The following is a 17,792-nucleotide window of genomic DNA, read 5'->3' on the forward strand; positions in this document are numbered from 1 at the left end:
TGGGCTGTATCCTAGGAAGGTATTTTGAAGTAATTAGGTCAAGTCCATTGATTTTATAATTAAAAATAGAATAGTTGCAGTGTTGGTAGGTCAAGTCATGGCTAAATGTAAAAAAAGCCAAGACAGATAGTCCAATTAAATGGGCATCAAGTCATGGTTAATTTTACCCCCTTCATTGCCATTGTTACCATCTTCCACTTATGCTACACCTCTCATGCATGTCACTCCACAATGCCAAACTAGAGTCAAGCTGTTGAGGCTCTAGCTGGCTAATTCATGATGGTGAAGGCAATATAATTGTAAATTTGCAATTATATTGACTAGTTTCAACCTATCTCCACTCTTTCTCACCCTGGAGGGCTATGACATTTGATGACCTTTAATAATCTTTTTGTTATAAAAGTGAAACCTGGCAAAATAGATTTTCTGCTCAAATGAAGTACAGTAAAAGTTTTCAGCTTCATAACTTTGCTCAATCCCAATTTATGAGGTTTCATATATTCACAAATACATTTACTAAATTTGGAAAAAGACCCATTGATATGACTGAAAAACCTACTCAAATAACAGGAATTGCATTTTCAGAAGCAAAACTAGAGTTAAAGAAGCTGACAAATGAAAATTAATGTAAAATGTTGTTTTGTCAAAATTTCAATATATATAGACATGTCAAGCAGACAAAATACTTAGAAATCAGACAAGGGTTGATATGGAAGCTTGGCAATACCTTTGCTGAGTATGTTTTGGGCCATGGATTCATTTCTGGGTAAAATACTAATTTAGCTAGCCTACTTCTTGCTACCTTTGAAAGGGGTTAGGATAGGAAAAAGAAATTATGAATAATGAATCCTGGGCTAAAAACTTACTTTGGGAAGGTATTGCCATGCTTCTATGTAAACCCTCTTCTGATTTTAAGGCTATTAATATTAATAAATTCTTCTGATTATTGAAATTTTGACCAAACAATATTTTACCTTAATTTTCAGTTATGAGTTTCATTTTCTTGCGTTTTAGCTCTGAAAGTGCAATTCCTGATATTTGAGTAGAATTTTAAACCAAATCAATGGGTTTTTTCTAAATTTAGAAAATGTGTTCACAGTGCTAAAAAAAAGTTTGTATGTGTTTCATGCAAGCAGAAGATCTGTTTTTCAAGGTTGCATTTTCATAGTAGGAATTTTTATAGGTCAGTGCTGTCTAGATAGAGGATGGGATGTAGGTACTTCATAATACCTTCCCAGGACATACTTTTGTTTGTAGACCTATCCCTGAAAGTGACATTTTTCTTTTGGCAATCTTTCAAAGATTGCCAAAAGAAGCTAAACAAGTATTTTACCAACTTTTTTTGGACATTTAAACAAAAGTTACACTTACATCATAACTTATTGAAATGCTTCACAATGGTAGCCTTAGGTTGAATTGGCTGTATCAATGAAAGAGTCTCTCTTTTATTTACTTTGTTCTAACTTTAAGATCCCATGCCTAAGATTGGGCAGTATTTTTTTTTTTAAATTTAGGCTCCAGTTCAGTAGTTTGTGTTTGTAATTAGGCTCTACTTTTTGTGATGTATAGTCAAAATAATCAAGCTTTTCACATATGCTAGCCTACTTATTAAAAAAAGGTAAATATGCAATTAGATCCATTGTTTTTAAGTTTCGTCTATATACTAGCTGTTACTGCAGCTAGTATACTGTCAAATATACAAGTGTATTTACACAGTCTACAATGTATAGTTGGTGTTATATAACTACTAAGGGACTCATGTATGAGTCCCATGTATAGGGACATTCCATATCAAATCAACACACTTAAGAATAAAATGCTGCATCATTGTCTTTGATTTTGATGAAATTTGGCACAGTGATAGACCTCTATGAGAAAATCCCAAAACCATAATTTAGATTTTTTTGCTGGACTGGTGTCCAAGATATGGGTCATTGAACATCAACCCAAAATGCCCAATTTACACCAACTGGCCAATGATTAAGCTGCTGTATCTCAGCTCCTATTGCACCTAGAAACAAAAGTAAAATACCAAATAAAAGCTATTTGAAAGTTTTCCCAATTAAAGCATCAAATGTAAAATAATATGAGCAAATGTAATCTAGTAACCCTCACCTGGGTTAGTTTGTCCAACCAGAATTTTATGTGCCTTTTTCCATACAAAGATTTCATTGTTCTAAACAACTGCTGAAAAATGCTTTATTCAGAAAGAGCTTTCAAATAGCTTTTATTTGGTATTTACTTTTGTCTCTAGATGCAATAGGAGCTGAGATACAGTAGTTTAACCGTCAGCCTGTCAGCATAAATTGGGCAGTTTGGGTTGATGTTCAATGACCCATATCTTGGACACCAGTCAAGCAAAAACCTAAAATTTTTGTTTTGGGAGTTTCTCATAGGGGGTCTATCACTGTGCCAAATTTCATCCAAATCAAAGATGATGATGCAGGGTCATTGGGTTGAACTGACATGGAATGCCCTTATAGTACTAAATAATATAGTTTTTTATTTTTCTATCATCTTGAAAACCATGCTGTCACCTGTAAAAGAAAAACCACTCTGTTCCATCTGTAAAATGAATATGGCAATATTTTTTGTCAAGCATACTAATAACAGTGGGAATAGACTGAGCTGAAATGTTGATTGCACCCACAGCTGCATACTTTTAGTCTAGAATTAACAAGGGATGGAATCAAAAGTTATATAAATATGAAAGGTACTGTCTGTTCCATTCAATTACTGATACCAACCTCATCTTGTGTCTTATTGGTAGGCTGATACCCCTTGTCACACATACCTAGACATCTTGCATACTCTATCCAAAGTTGTAATTATGATGTGGTGTCCAATTCAGACTTCTTTTTTTTTTTAAGGTAATCCTGGTATAAATATTGATGTACACCCAACTACCTTTCCATAACACAAACACAATTAAAATAACAAGGAAATTGTGAAGACAGGGAATAATGTATTGAATACAACCTAAGCAGGTATTTCTTCTGTATATGAGATTGCCATCTTCATTGAAGCATGATATTAATCAAATAAAAAGAAAACAAACTTGTTCAAAAATCTTGTCATCAAAATAAATTTCAAAACTAAAATTATAAAATATTATATTTTTGTATTAGTAGTTTATAAGATTAGCAGCACAAAGGGCAGATATTCCAATCAGGTAGCATGAATCAATAAGCCTTTTTTCAGTCTTGGCTGAACCTAGTTAAGGTTCTAATCAATTCAGATAGCATACATCAATAAATCCTTTTTTATGGCACTTGGTATTAACCAAGTGACATATAGCAATCGCCAATTCTGTCGGTCTGTCTGTCTGTCGGTCCTGGTTTTGCTACTTTAGGCACTTCCAGGTAAGCTAGGACGATGAAATTTGGCAGGTGTATCAGGGACAGGACCAGCTTAAATTAGAAATAGTCGTTTTCCCAATTTGACCATCTGTGAGGGAGTGGGGGGGGCGGTTAATTTGGAAAAAGTAAAAAAAATGAGGTATTTTTAACTTATGAATGGGTGATGGGATCTTAATGAAATCTGATGTTTGGAATGATATTGTGTCTCAGAGCTCTTATTTTAAATTCCTACCGGATCTGATGACATTGGGGGAAGTTGGAGGGGGGAACCTAAAATCTTGGAAAACACTTAGTGGAGGGATTGGGATGAAACTTGATGGGAAAAATAAGTCCCAGATACATGATTAACATAATTGGAAAGGATTCGCTCTTTCTGGGGTAGTTGGGGGGGGGGGTATTTCTGAAAAATTAGAAAAAAATGATATATTTTTGACTTACAAATAGGTGATTGGATCTCAATGAAATTAGATATTTAGAAGGATATCGTGGCTCAGAGCTCTTATTTTAAACCCGACCAGATCTGGTGAAATTTGGGGGGGGAGTTGGGAGGGGGAAACCTAAAACTTGAAAAACATTTAGAGTGGAGGGATCAGGATGAAACTTGGTGGACAAAATAATCACGAGTCCTAGATACATGATTGACATAACCGGAATGGATCCGCTCTCTTTGGGGTAGCTGGGGGAGGGATTAATTCTGAAAAATTAGAAAAAATGATGTATTTTTAACTTACGAATGGGTTATTGGATCTCAATGAAATTTTATATTTAGAAGGATATCGTGTCTCAAAGCTCTTATTTTAAATCCTGACTGGATCTGGTGACGTTGGGGGAAGTTTGGCGTGGGGGAGCCTAAAATCATGGAAAACGCTTAGATTGGAGGGATCGGGATGAAACTTGGTGGAAAAATAAGCAGAAGTCTTACATACGTGATTTACATAATTGGGACGGATCCGATCTATTGGGGGGGGGGGGGTTGATTCTGAAAAATAAGAAAAAATGACGTATTTCTAACTTACAAAGGAGTGATCGGATCTTCATGAAACTTCATATTTAGAAGGACCTCGTAACTCAGATCTCTTATTTTAAATCTCAGCCGAATCAAGCGTAATTGGGGGGGGGGCAGTTAGGGGGGGACCAGAAATCTTAGAAAATACTTAAAGCGGTGAGATCAGGATGAAGCTGGATGGGAAGAATAAAAACCTGTCTAAGATACGTGACTGACATAACTTGACCGTATCTGCTCTCTTTGGTGGAATTGGAGGGGGTAATTTTGAAAATTGAGGTATTTGTAATTTACGAAAGGGTGACCAGATCTTAATGAAATTTGATATTTAGAAGGATTTTGTGCTTTAAAGTTCTTATCTTAAATTCAGACCAGGTCCTGTGACGTTGGGGGGAGTTGGAGGGGGAAACTGGAATTCTTGGAAAACGTTAAAATTGGGGTATTTTTATCTTATGAATAGATGATCGGATCTTACTGAAATTTGATTTTTAGAAAGAATTCATGTCTCAGAGCTCTTATTTCAAATCCCGACCAGATCGTTTGACATTGGGGGGAGTTGGAGGGGGAAATCTTGGAAAAACACTTGGAGTGTAGGAATTGGGATGAAGCTTGGTGGATAGAATAAACAAATGTCCTTGATACGTGATTGACAGAATCATACTGGATTCGCTCTCTTTGGGGGAGTTGGGGGGAAGGGTTCTGTGATTTGGCGAGTTTGGTGCTTCTGGACGTGCTAGGACGATGAAAATTGATAGGCGTGTCAGGGATCTGCACAATTTGACTTGATAAAGTCGTTTTCACAGATTCGACCATCTGGGGGGCTAAAGGGAGAGGAAAAATTAGAAAAAATTAGGTATTTATAACTTACGAGTGGGTGATCGGATCTTAATGAATTTTGATATTTAGAAGGACGTCGTGACTCAGAGCTCTTATTTTAAATCCTGACCGGCATCTCTTATTTTCCTTTTTAAATCAATCTATTGATTCATAGCATTTTGTTAGAGCTTATACCGTATGATCTCTTGGCTCTTAGCTCTTCTCGCCTCATCACAAGTGCCATATGAGCTCTTAGCTCTTGTTTAGTCTTGGCTGAAACTAGATAAGGTGTTTAAATTGAGTCTCTTTAAAAAAAATTAAACTTTTACCTCTAAACTTTATCTTATCAATGGAATTTCTTGAGTAGGGCTGTGATCTGGAGGGGGAGGGGGGTAATTGCCCTCCAAATAATGCCAAAAAAAACTATTATATATCCCATTCAAAATTTTCATAAGTGATGCTCCACTAGCGCTTAAAAGCAGGCCGACACTATATGCTGATGATTCCAAGATAATTGGTCCAGCTAGCACTCTTGAGGATACTCCCCAACTTCAGAAAGACCTTCATCTCCTTAGCATGTGGGCAAAATCTTGGCTACTCACTTTCAATGTGTCAAAATGCTATGTTTTACATTTTGGACACACAAATATCAATACAACTTACTCTCTTTATGGTCAGTCTAGGGCTCATAAAAAGAACAAATTCCTCCTGTTTTCCTAAAATTCTTAGCCTTTTGTATGAAGGACTTGCTCAGCCAAGGCTTGAGACAGGTATGGTCCTTGCATCCCCCTTTTTCAAAAAAATATTTTAAAATTCTCAAAGTTGTCCAAGGAAGAGCCACCTAGATGGTGAGTGGACTGCATGAACTCCCTTACCCTACATGGCTATGCATGCTGAAACTCCCAACTCTGGTTTATAGAAGAAGACAGGGTGATGCCATTCTGGTTCATAAACTTATTAATTCAATGGCACTTCCTGATCTCCTTTCTCTGGCATCTCAGGACTCTTACAAGGGGATGCTCTTAAGTATAACTTAAGTATAGCTTGAAGTATAACTTAAGGTTAATACAACTTGAGAAACTGCCCTTATAATGAAAAGCTGGCAGTATCACAAATCAAACACTTACCTACCATAAAAAAAAGATTATGCAATCACAGTATTCAAGCATCTACAAACCAATTCCACTTCAAGCCTTCTAATCAACACACACCAGAGAGTCTGGGAAAACTTGCAGAAAATTTCCCAACAAACTGCATAATGCAACCACTTCTACCCCAACCATTTTGCTGTGTTTTGGAACTCCCTAGGAAATCAAACAATCCAATCGTGACCTTGAAGTCGTTCAAAAGGAAGGTGTGAACAAGGACTGGAGGTGGCATCTACACTGACATTCCCTAGAATCTTCAACCAAACTTTGAAGTCAGCAGGCATACCACAAGGAGCCATCCTTCCATGCCTGATAATGGAATTTAAGGTATGGTGAAATCCAGTGATGAAACAAACCATTTTTATGCGGTATAACTGAGGTGTAAAGTGATTAGCTGTCTAACTCTATAGTATAATGTAAGGATAACTTTTCTAAAGTTTAAATTAAAAAAAAACAAAAAAACAGTAAACTTAATATGGTTAAATACAACATGACACATCATGTCTTTTTTGTTAACAAGTTTCTCATACTCTTGACCAGGTTTCTGCCAAGTGATTACAGTAAAATTGCTGACAGAAACTATTATTTAAAAATTATTAGAATGAAGGAAACATGATACAAGGAACAGGTTGCATATTATAAAGTAAGAATTCTTTTGTTTTAGGGTTCCCTTTTAGTCATGTATACATTCAAGGGCAATATATGAGATAATCAGGAGTGGGTTGCATTTGCAAAGTAACTATGATATTTTGCTAGAGCCGGCACATATTTTCCTAGATTGTATTCAGCCAATCCTAAATATCCTAACCATCTAAAACTATCTTCATTGCAATTAAGATTTGGAACTTACTGCTCATCTTTGTATAAAATGCATATTAATCAAAATGTTTGTCAATTTTTGGCACTGTCCAAGTACTGGGGTTGTTACTCTATTGTTTTGCATATAAAAACAAAATTCGCCTTGCAACTAATACATTTTTTTTCTGTTAGTTGTTTTTTTACCTGTATGTTTTCCTAGAGTGTGTTATTTTCATAGTCAGTTTAAGCACTCATCAATTGCTATAATGTTTAATGCAACAAGCTTGGTAAAGCTTACCGCCTTTTGGAATTAATAGATAAATAAACTAGGGTTATATCTGGTCCCATTAGGGGTTGGTGTTATCGTCCTGGTAAGAGAGATCATATTTTTGAAAAGCAGTGAATATTAGTACAAGGGTACTACTATTTTTTTACTAGTAGTAGGCTAGTTAAATACTAGTATTTAAAGTAGTGGATACTCTGTAGTATCTCCAACTAATAAGTGTTAATACAATTGAATCACTGCAAAATCTCTATGTAAGTTTCACAATTGGATTTATCTGGACATTCTTATGGTAAATGTGTTGGGCAGCTCTTCGGAAGGAAATATTATTTAATATTATTTCCAAGTTAAACAAAAAACATACAGATTACTTTTTTGTATAGAGCAATTTTACTTTATAATAATATGTTTCTATCAATCATATTTTCATGTTTTCCTCTGTTGTTTTCCCCCTTTTCAAATTATCTTTAAATTGTAGCCTATTTTTTTTATATATATAAAAACAGCTGTATTATAACTAATAAGACAGAGTGGTTTTCACAGGCCAAGTATCCAGCAAACCTGTTTTGACAAAGAAGGCATCACAAGATGATAAAAAACAAATATTATTTACCGCTATACATGATATGAGCCTAAATGATATGATAATATAGTAGCTATGTAATAGCTACTATACATTATAAGTGTTTTGTATACTATGTAAATGCTACTACTATATTTGTTAATATACTAGCTAGGGGCTCAGAAAGGAACCACAAAAGCTTTTTATCATTTATCAATTTGAAACTTACCACAATAAATCCTTGGGCCAAGGGGACTAATGTACAAAACAATTTTTAAGTGATTGATCCCTCCTCTTACAAATGAGGCTCAATAAAGGGCCTATTTTTTTTGACTGGTCTGGAACTTATATGAAACCTTGAGCTAGGGGGACCCCAATAAAAAAGGAAAAAAATGGCCTTTTCTTAAAACAGCCTAGAAAAAAAGGCCACAAAAGTACCGAAAAATTTTTTGGTACTAAGACCCTTCCACTCCATATTGAATAGGGCTATCTTAGAAATTTGAGAGGGGGTTCATTTGATTGAAAGTTTCAGTGTCCGTTTTAAAGACCAATAGCTACTGGAAGGCAATGAGCTATCCATTCTCCAGCCCTCCTTTAATGCATATATCAAATCAAAGTTTGAGGTCTTTTAAGTTTACCTCTGTGATTGATATTACTCCCACAGCCCCTGTTTTAACCCGTATCTTATCATTCTATGATAATTCAACCCCCGAAATGACAAAGAAAGAATAGAAATAAAAAAAAAAAAAAAAACGTAAAATAAGTACTAAAGAATGTTCTATGCCACATATGCTGCCTATATTTTCGAATGCAGTAGAATATTCCATAATTCCTTCTTTTCTTCATTATTTTTAATAATCACAATTTCTCTGTGCTTGAAACAGATCCACATTGTATAAATGGTGAAAAATTGCATTTGAAAAGAGCAAAAAAAGAGACTCATTTAAAGCTGATTAAGGAAGGTTTACTGTTATTTCAGTTTTTTTTTACAAATATAGCTCTTCTATTTTGCAAAACTTCTTTTTCTGTTTGGGAAGAAAGAAACCTAAACGTACATTGATTGATATTAATAGTAAAGTTTTATTGCACATTTAAATTTATGATATTTTCAAAAAGAGCCTGAAACGCCTAAAAATGGCGTAATCAAAAATGAAAGTGCACAATTGAAAATGCCATGGCTGAAATACCCCTAACCCTACCTTGAACGACAAAGAAAATAACTTTTAAGTACTGCTGAAAGTGCTGCTGAAAGTGGCAATTTATGCCACAAAACACTGATTTTTGGCAAAAGAGAGTTAACACGTTAGGAAATCATGTCCATAAACCCAATAGGTTTGCTCAGGATCATTTAAAAAGAAGGCAAAATTCCATACTCCTTTCTCCTTAAAGCTGCACGCATTACCACCTTAAAAGAAAGGAGGGAAAAAATTTGCCTCCTTTTCGCTAAAACAGTCATTTCCATTCCCCGTACTGAGGACTTACTCCCTGATTTTCACAATCCCATTAGACTCCTACTCCCCCGGTCAGCCTCCTTGGCAATCCCAACTTACTCTCTGATCCATGCTGTTACAGAGAGGTTTCGTAAAAGTTTTATCCACTTTATTCTGGAATACCTTAATAATAATCCGTGATTATGTACTTGCCAAATTCCCCCTTTCCTCTATTGCCGTTTTTTATTTTTTTATTTACTGCAATGTTTTTGTAATTTAATTGTTAAGTTTACTGATTTGCCCTTAATCTTTGATGATTTTGCTTTTTTAATTTCGTTTTAATTTTAAGTGTTCGACTGAATGTACTGATTTGAATTTTTTTTCTTGGCTTTTACTGGCATATAAAGTGAATTCGGCTCTATAGAGCTTGTGATAGTCTTTTGAAAATAGATATTATCTTATCTAAATGTAAGTTCTAAGATGGCCACCAATTTTTAATTGTTTAAAATGCTAAGCAGGAGATTTTCAGCTCCCTCCCTTATATTGAAAAAAAGGTCTATAATGTTTGAATCATGTCTCAGTTGTATGGCAGTGAAGCATTATAAGGATTCCATTATAACATCCATGGTTAAAAATACTTTTAACCATTAAACACACATAAAAAAAAACTGTTTAGCTATTTTCATTTTTTATGAAAATAATTTAATTCTATGTTCGCAAATTCTCAAAGATAATTTTGACAACATACCCCTTGGACTCTAGTTATCTGACTAAGTTTCATATATCTAATGATAAAGTTTAAGGAAGGAAAGAAGTAGAACATATATCTAACGCCGCATTTCAATAGGAAGAATCTTATTGATTTTATTGCCTAAATCAAACAAAGATCTTTTTGCAAGGATCTTAAAAATCTTTCTCATTTTGTGAATGTTAAAAACATAGAAATGAGCAAAAATTAATTTGAAAAATATTTCATACTGAAAAGTAAAGAGCAAAGTTGAAACTTAAAACAAACAAACAAATACACAAGTTAGTGGGATTTTCCAACATCTGCAGAATTTTTAAAACTAGTGCTGCACTGAAAACTGAGCTTGCTAGAATTTTTTTTTTATTATAGGATTACAGTTGAACACTAAAGGTTGTCAATAGCATGGTCAATGAGAGACTAATCAATTTGTCTTTTAGTTTCTGCAGGCTTCTCAAGGAATTTTCTGACTAGTGTTTTACTGAAAACACAAAACCGAACCAAAAAATCTTGGTTACAAAACAATGGCTTTTTAGCATCCAATGGGTATATTGTCACCAGTATCTTTTAGAATTTTTAATATGAAATTAAATTATCTTCATGAAAAATAAAAATACGAAACATTTTTTTTATTTGGTATTTTTTAATGTGCTTTTTAGTTTGGATTATTAAGGGGGCTTGGAGAGAGTGTACTGAAAACGCCTGTTAAGGATTTTTAACCATGGATGTTATAATAGTATCATTATAATGCTTCCCGGGCTTTCCACTCCAGATTGTGCCATATGACACTTTACAATGAAGCTGTTAGGACAAACTTATAAGAGGCCATAGCTTTTGCATGAACCATTAAACTTCTCTCCGTAATTTTGAGATTTCCTTCTAGCCAAGCAAAAAATAATCTAGTTAAAGAATTTTTAGGTCATTACAGATTGATTGGATATCTTAGAATTTGAATTGCCTGGCAGTTTGACCCTTTTGGTCAAAAATTGATTTTTTGGCTCAAAATGGCAGAAAACTACACAATCCCTAAAATTACCCTCATCATCTCACGATGATAGATCTACAAACGAGTTAGTCACTGCTGTAATAATGCAATTATCAGCTGACAGTTTATGAATGAAGACAGAACTCACCGTGGTGTTCATGTCATGCATTGAGACTTGATCTAAACATTATCGAGCCTTTTTCAATTTAAGCAAGGGGGCTGAAAATCTCTCGCTTAATATTTTAAACAATTAAAACTACTTTTAGGTTTCTTTCTTCCCAAACAGAAAAACAACTTTTACAAAACAAAAAAGCCATATTTGCGAAAAAAGGAAATAATAGTTACCATTCCTGAAACAGCTTTATATGAGTCTTTTTTTGCTAGGAGTTTGCTCTTTTCAAATGTAAGTTTTTACCTTTTATTTAATATGGAGCCATTTTTTTCAGCCACATAGAAATTGTGACTATTAAAAATAATGAAGATAGGAAGGAATTATGGATCATTCTTCTGGTATTCAAAAATATAGGCAGCATATGTGACATAGACATTCGTTAGTATTTATTTTACGTTTTTATTTTATTTCTATTCTTTCTCTGTCATTTTGGGGGTTGAGTTATCATAGAAGGGTAATATACATGTTAAAACAGGGGCTGTGGGAGTAATATTAATCATAGAGGTAAACTTAATATACTTCAAATTTTGATTTAATATCATATGCGTTAAAGGATATGATCCTTTAACAGAAAAGCAGATCCTTTAGCAGAAGAGGAACATAGAGAGAGGCCTATTGCCCTCTTGTAGTTGTTGATCTTTAAAAAGGACATTTGAATTTTCAATCGAATGAGCCCTCTCCCAAGTCTCTAAGATAGGCCTCTTTCTAGACTTTTTTCTAGGCTTTGTTTTTAAGGAAAGCAATATTTTTTTTTACTTCCCTTTTTTATTGGGGTCCTCCTTGCTCAAGGATTCGTATATGTTTCAGGCCGGTCGAAAAAATTCAGCCTTTTTTTTGAGCCCCGTTTGTTAGAGGGGACTAATCATTAGAACATAGTTTGGTACAATAGTCCCTTTGGCCCAAGGATTTACAGTGATAAGTTTCAAATTGATCATTGAAAAAATAGCTTTTGTTGTTCCTTTCTGAGCCCCTAACCTCCTTCTTTTTTCTAAACAAGTTTTGATGATCTTTTTGACCAAGGAAATAGTCCCTGAAAGCTTAACGCCGCAGAACTCTCAAGCTCAAACATACCCCCCCCCCTCTTTTTATGGGTATTTACCAGGTGACAATTGCGCTCGTCTCCGTTTTGCTCTGAAATGAATAATTCTATACTAGCCCCGAGCAGTCAGATTTGTAACTCATTAAATGACGTAAAAAGTGCATGCAGTGTGAGAATGATCCTCAATGACGAGATTCAGGGAAGTGTTAAATTCGCTGACGTAAGGTTAATTGGTGAGAATAAGTTTTGTAACATTCAACCGACTGAAGATGAACCGCTAATTGTTTTTGAGAAAATAGTTCAACAAAAAGTTAAGCGTAAGCCCTTAACCAGTAAAGGACGTAATATTATAGGCAGTTTTTTGTGAAAGAAACTCCCAAATTCAACAAGGTATGTCGATATTTTAATGAAAGTGGTTTCTGTAGGCACAGAAAAAAGTGTTTTTTTTTGCATATATGTCCGTGTTTTATTTCGAAAACTGCAGTAATAATGAGTGTAATTTTGACCACGTTGATTTATGTTGTATTTTATCATGTACTGACAAAGAATGTGTTTTCGCGCATGTGTATTATGGTAAATCAAAAAGACGTAGCTCCAGTTATACAAATCGAAATGAAAGTGCTTTTCTGAATCCAAACCCGACATAAAAAATCTTAACTGGACGGGGGTTACGAATTCGCGATTACACCTCTCGCGGACCTGCGTGGCCCCCTTACCAACAATCCCTCCCGTACATCAGCGCCTTTTCGGTCGGTTGGAATGTTTTTCCCGGATCCACTACATCAGCAACATCAACTTTTCTATCCCCCACAAAAGATAATGTCCCCGAGCCCCCCGACAGTGTTTCAAATCCCAGTACCTCCCCTTTTCTGTCTACCCTTGCAGCCCCCAATAGTAAGGGCACAATTTCTTTCGTTTCAACCGCAATTCCAACACTGAATAAATTTGAGCCCCTTGTTGGTGTGGGTAATCCTGATGACAGTTCCACCCACCAGGGAAACAACATATTCTTACGAAGACCTGCGACGAGAACATCAAACACCATTAAAGTAAAGTATTATAATTCTGATGTTTTTTCCTTCCCTAGGTTTAGGCTATTTACGCAAGTTAAAATTTTGATAAAGTGGCCGAGTGAAAAAGTCTAGATCAGGCAACAAAGGCATCTGTCCTAAAGGATTCTGAAGTTCATTGAGAAGATCCAGAATTTCTGAAAATTGGTAGTTTTGATGAATTTACAAAAATGCGACCTGATGACCACCCTCTGGGAAAAAAAGGTGGCAGAGTTGTTATTTATGCCCATGAAATTTTAAAATCAGCTAGACTTGATGTCCCTTTTTTAACTGAGTACGACGAAATAATGTGGGTCATTTAAAACCACGACGTCTCCCCCGGAAGTTCACTGGTATTGCCCTCTACGTGTATTATTACTCGCCGGGTCTGAAGAGTGAATACCGCCAAGCATTCGTAGAAAATCTACAACTCAGTTCAGATTTTGTTTTGGGCAAATACGCATCATGCGGAATTTTCATGATGGGCGATGGCAACGAATTAAAGCTTCATCACCTGGCGCCAGAATCGGCCTGAAGCAGCTCGTCGATTTTCCCACAACCATAGGTTGCACCCCCCTTGACCGAATTTCCACAAATATGCACGAATTTTACAACATACCTACAACCAGGGCTCTGATTGGAGGAAGTTACCACTTTTCTCTTGAACTTAACCCCACTAGTTCCATTAAAATCGATTACACTACAACCGTAACTATCAGGCGACTAATCACAGATGAGGAACTGCTGACTTTTGGCCAATGGTTAAGCTGCGAGAAATGGGAAAAATTTCAAGATGCTAAAAGTAGCAATGAAAAGCTACTATTTTCCAAGAAACTTTACTTCAAAATTACAAGGCCTATTTTCCTAAGAAGTCAACAAAACGTTTCTCGTCAGATCGACCATGTATTACACAAGAAGTTAAGAAAATGGTAATGGAAAAGAGATGGCTTTTCCGTCATGGTAATACCCAACAAGCCAACAGGTTGAAAAACAAACCAAGAAAATTCACTCGAAAACAGGCGAACAAATATGTAGAACGTTAAGTTAATTATCTGTTCGAGTCCAAACCAAGCCAGTGGTACAACTGAATGAAAAGGATGACAGGCAACGTGGAAAAAGGAGTCGATTTTGGCATTGATGAAGAAGATGTCGTAACAGCCAACTCCCTTAGTAAACATCTGAGTAGCATTGTGTAATCCCTCCTGCCTTTGCTGAGCGTGGAATTAGCCACCACTCCTGAGTCTTTTGATTTTCCTTAAATATCAGAGTCCCAGATGTTCTTTAAATTAAATAAACAAGCATTACCCCTGTAGATATTCCCGTCGATCTCATCAAGTCATTTTCAGATTATCTTAGTGGTCCCCTAAAACTTCTTTTTAACCAGGTGACGAAAACAGGTGAGTATCCATGAATTTGGAAAAATGGGTTCATTACACCAATACCAAAAAAGGTTATGCCCAATGATTATTCGGGTGTCCGACCAATCACCATGACACCCATTTTTAGCAAAGTGTATAAAAGTTTTGTTACAGCATGGCTTCATATCACTTCGGATCTGAAGTAGAACAAACATTTTGATATCATGTTAAAAAAGCTAATTTGGCCATCAGGTCTCTGAAGTTGTTGGCTCACCATGGAATCCCTGCACCGCACCTCCTACGCATCTATTTTTCTTGTATTCGTTCCACACTTGGATACTGTTGCCCTGTATGGCATTTCGGCATGACTAGGGAACAGTCGGACTGGGTTGAGAGGGTGCAATGCAGTCCCATCCTAGTAATCTCTAAAGACCCAAAAGTACCGTACATATCCCTCTTTAATCAGTTTCAACTTCAAACTCTTCAATCTCGTCGTTTAAAACTCGCCCTATCCTTTGGCAATAAAATCCTGTCCAGCCCTATTAACCGAAATATCCTCCCGCCCGAACATCGACCGGCACGGTAAGGCCAATCTTGGCCGTTGTAGAGCCTGTACTGAAACTTCAACCTGTGACTGTGGCACATGCTCGTTATGAGCTTAGTTTTGTGCCCTCGTTTATTAAGTTGTTTAATGCTGGGTCGACTTTTTAATCAAGATTATTGTTGTTAATTTGTATATATTAAAATTTTGTGTATACTTGTCGACTTATTTTCGTATGCATGTGACAATTATTGTTGTTAATTGTATATATTATAATTTTGTGAATATTAATTTTGACGTGTCGACGGTTTTTTGTGTGTGCATGATATAACTAAAAATTACCAGAATGGGAGTTTGGCAATATTTGTTCAATAGACAGTAGCTATCAGTTTTGCTGATGCTTCAGACACTGATGAAATGATGTCGATAAATTGCTACACAGAATGGAACTTAAAAGCATGTCTCTTTTTCTAAGTGCCTGGTGATTTACATTAGTGAATTCCTACCAATTAAGATCCATATTTTGTCTAATTAAAAACCACGTCTTTCTGTAATTATTTTCTTGAATTGGAAAATAGTTTTTTTTTTCTCCTGAAAGTATAATGGTTAGGATCAACATATATTGCACTAAACGTTGGTTATGGGTTGCTAGATTCATTCTTAATACTAATATTTAACTTTTGATTAATAAAATTAAAAAAAAATGAGTTTCAGTTTTCATATTTTTGCAATGATTTGGAGATTCGTACGGCAATGAGGCCAAATTTTTCTTTATGCATGTACCAATTTCAGCAATTCTGAAAGCGTAACTTTAATTTCAAATGTTTTATAGGCAATACAGTATTTATATAAAAAATAGCAATTACTTAAGGGTTATTTTTTTGTATTCTAGTAAGTTTTTAGCATAGCACAGGATAAACTTCAGCATAAGAAGTAACGGATTGTGGAATCATTCATATTTTGGGTATTTAATGTTTCGGTTTAAGTTAAAATGTTCCAGGATTTGACCCCACCCCTGTCCCTTCTTGTGTGCAGGGATTCATCGGGTAGTATGGCCTAACTAGCAATATTCTTTGTGCTTTCAACATTCACCCAAGAGGGATGGGACAACCACCAAAAGTTACATCTGTTTATCTTCCTAGTGTCTAATAAAACCTTTCAGTCGTCTATTCTTGGTCTATGGCTATCATTAATTGTATTGAACTTTAATGACTCTTTCTTTTCTTAGACTGAGTCTGAAGAAGAAGATGCCCCAGATGATGAAGAAGAAGATGGCATCATGGACGAGTTTTTCCAAGAGGTTTGTTTGTTTATTTACGGGAAAGGTCTTTTAAAAACTGAGACTTCATAGAAGAGTTGACTGACATGAATCAGTTTAAATTAAGGATCATATTATTTTCTTTTTATGATGGACCATGATGTCTATTTATGATTGTATTTTGTCTTTTATTGTGTTTTTATAATGGACCAATGCTGTTGCACCTCATATGATGTTTCTATCAGTGTCCAAGGTCATAATGGCATCAGACATGATTTCTTCCAAGAGCTATTTTCGTTTGTTCGATTTTGGGAATGGAAACTCGCATCAAAAGGTATTTTAGAAACCGAGACCTAATATAGAGGAGGATCGCACAGACAAGGTCTTTGGACAAGATTTCTCCAATTTACCAAGATACTGTGATGGAAATGTCCTGTCTTGTTTTCCTACCAGTGTGGTATTTTATGGGCCAGGGTTCTGGTTATGCATTACCTAGTTGTATTTTATATATGAATATATGTTATTTTATCATTGTATTAAGTCAATGGCTGCTGGTATTACCAATATACAACAAGCTAATTAAAGGGTTTAACTATCTGAGGGCATCCCTCTTCTATCCGACAAAGCTTCTATCACGGTCACTCTTCAAGGCATTCTTAAATTTGGCAAGTTTATTCTTGCAACGGCTATATGATTACTATATCCTGAGCCATTCTTGTTTATTGCGATTTATGTATTTACTTCTTCTGTGTTTAACATTATCTTCAGGGTCCTTAAATGAAAAAATAGCAAATGTAATCAAATCTGGGTCAGAACAGAACACAATGACGAACAAGTCCAAGGAGTAAAAAAAAAAAAAAAAAAAAAGATCCGAATTTTCAACATAAGAGCATGGAATAATATTGAGGAATTCCTATGGTGTTCCCCCTTGAATATTGTCTCTTTATGTATTAATTTAAAGATCTGCAACTAGTTTTCATGTCTAATCTTGAAAAGCCAATTAAGAGTTGATCACACATAAGATCACACTAACAAAGAAGAAAACTTCTTATTCGTGTTGCAGAGTAACACTACTACTTTCATAGATCTTTTTCGCCATGATCAGCTGTTGGGCCAAAAAAATCCCAACATTTTTCTGATGCTGGAATTATGATACAGAGAAGAAAATATCACTTTTAAGTTTACTGAATTTCCTCTAAAATCATTTTTTTGCATAGGGAGAAGCGAAAAAAGAGTAATTTAAATG

General features: G+C 35.3%; 1 protein-coding gene across 1 annotated transcript in view; it reads left to right on the top strand.

Moving 5' to 3' along the window:
* Window positions 1-17,792, top strand: part of LOC136042364 (syntaxin-like) — a 51,213-nt gene that overhangs the window by 1,409 nt on the left and 32,012 nt on the right. The window contains exon 2 of the mRNA XM_065727332.1: window positions 16,517-16,588. Coding sequence (XP_065583404.1) covers window positions 16,517-16,588 — 72 coding nt within the window. The remainder of the gene's footprint in view (window positions 1-16,516; window positions 16,589-17,792) is intronic.

The sequence above is a fragment of the Artemia franciscana genome, unplaced genomic scaffold, assembly GCF_032884065.1.
Source record: "Artemia franciscana unplaced genomic scaffold, ASM3288406v1 Scaffold_1174, whole genome shotgun sequence".
Classification (NCBI taxonomy): Eukaryota; Metazoa; Arthropoda; class Branchiopoda; order Anostraca; family Artemiidae; genus Artemia; species Artemia franciscana.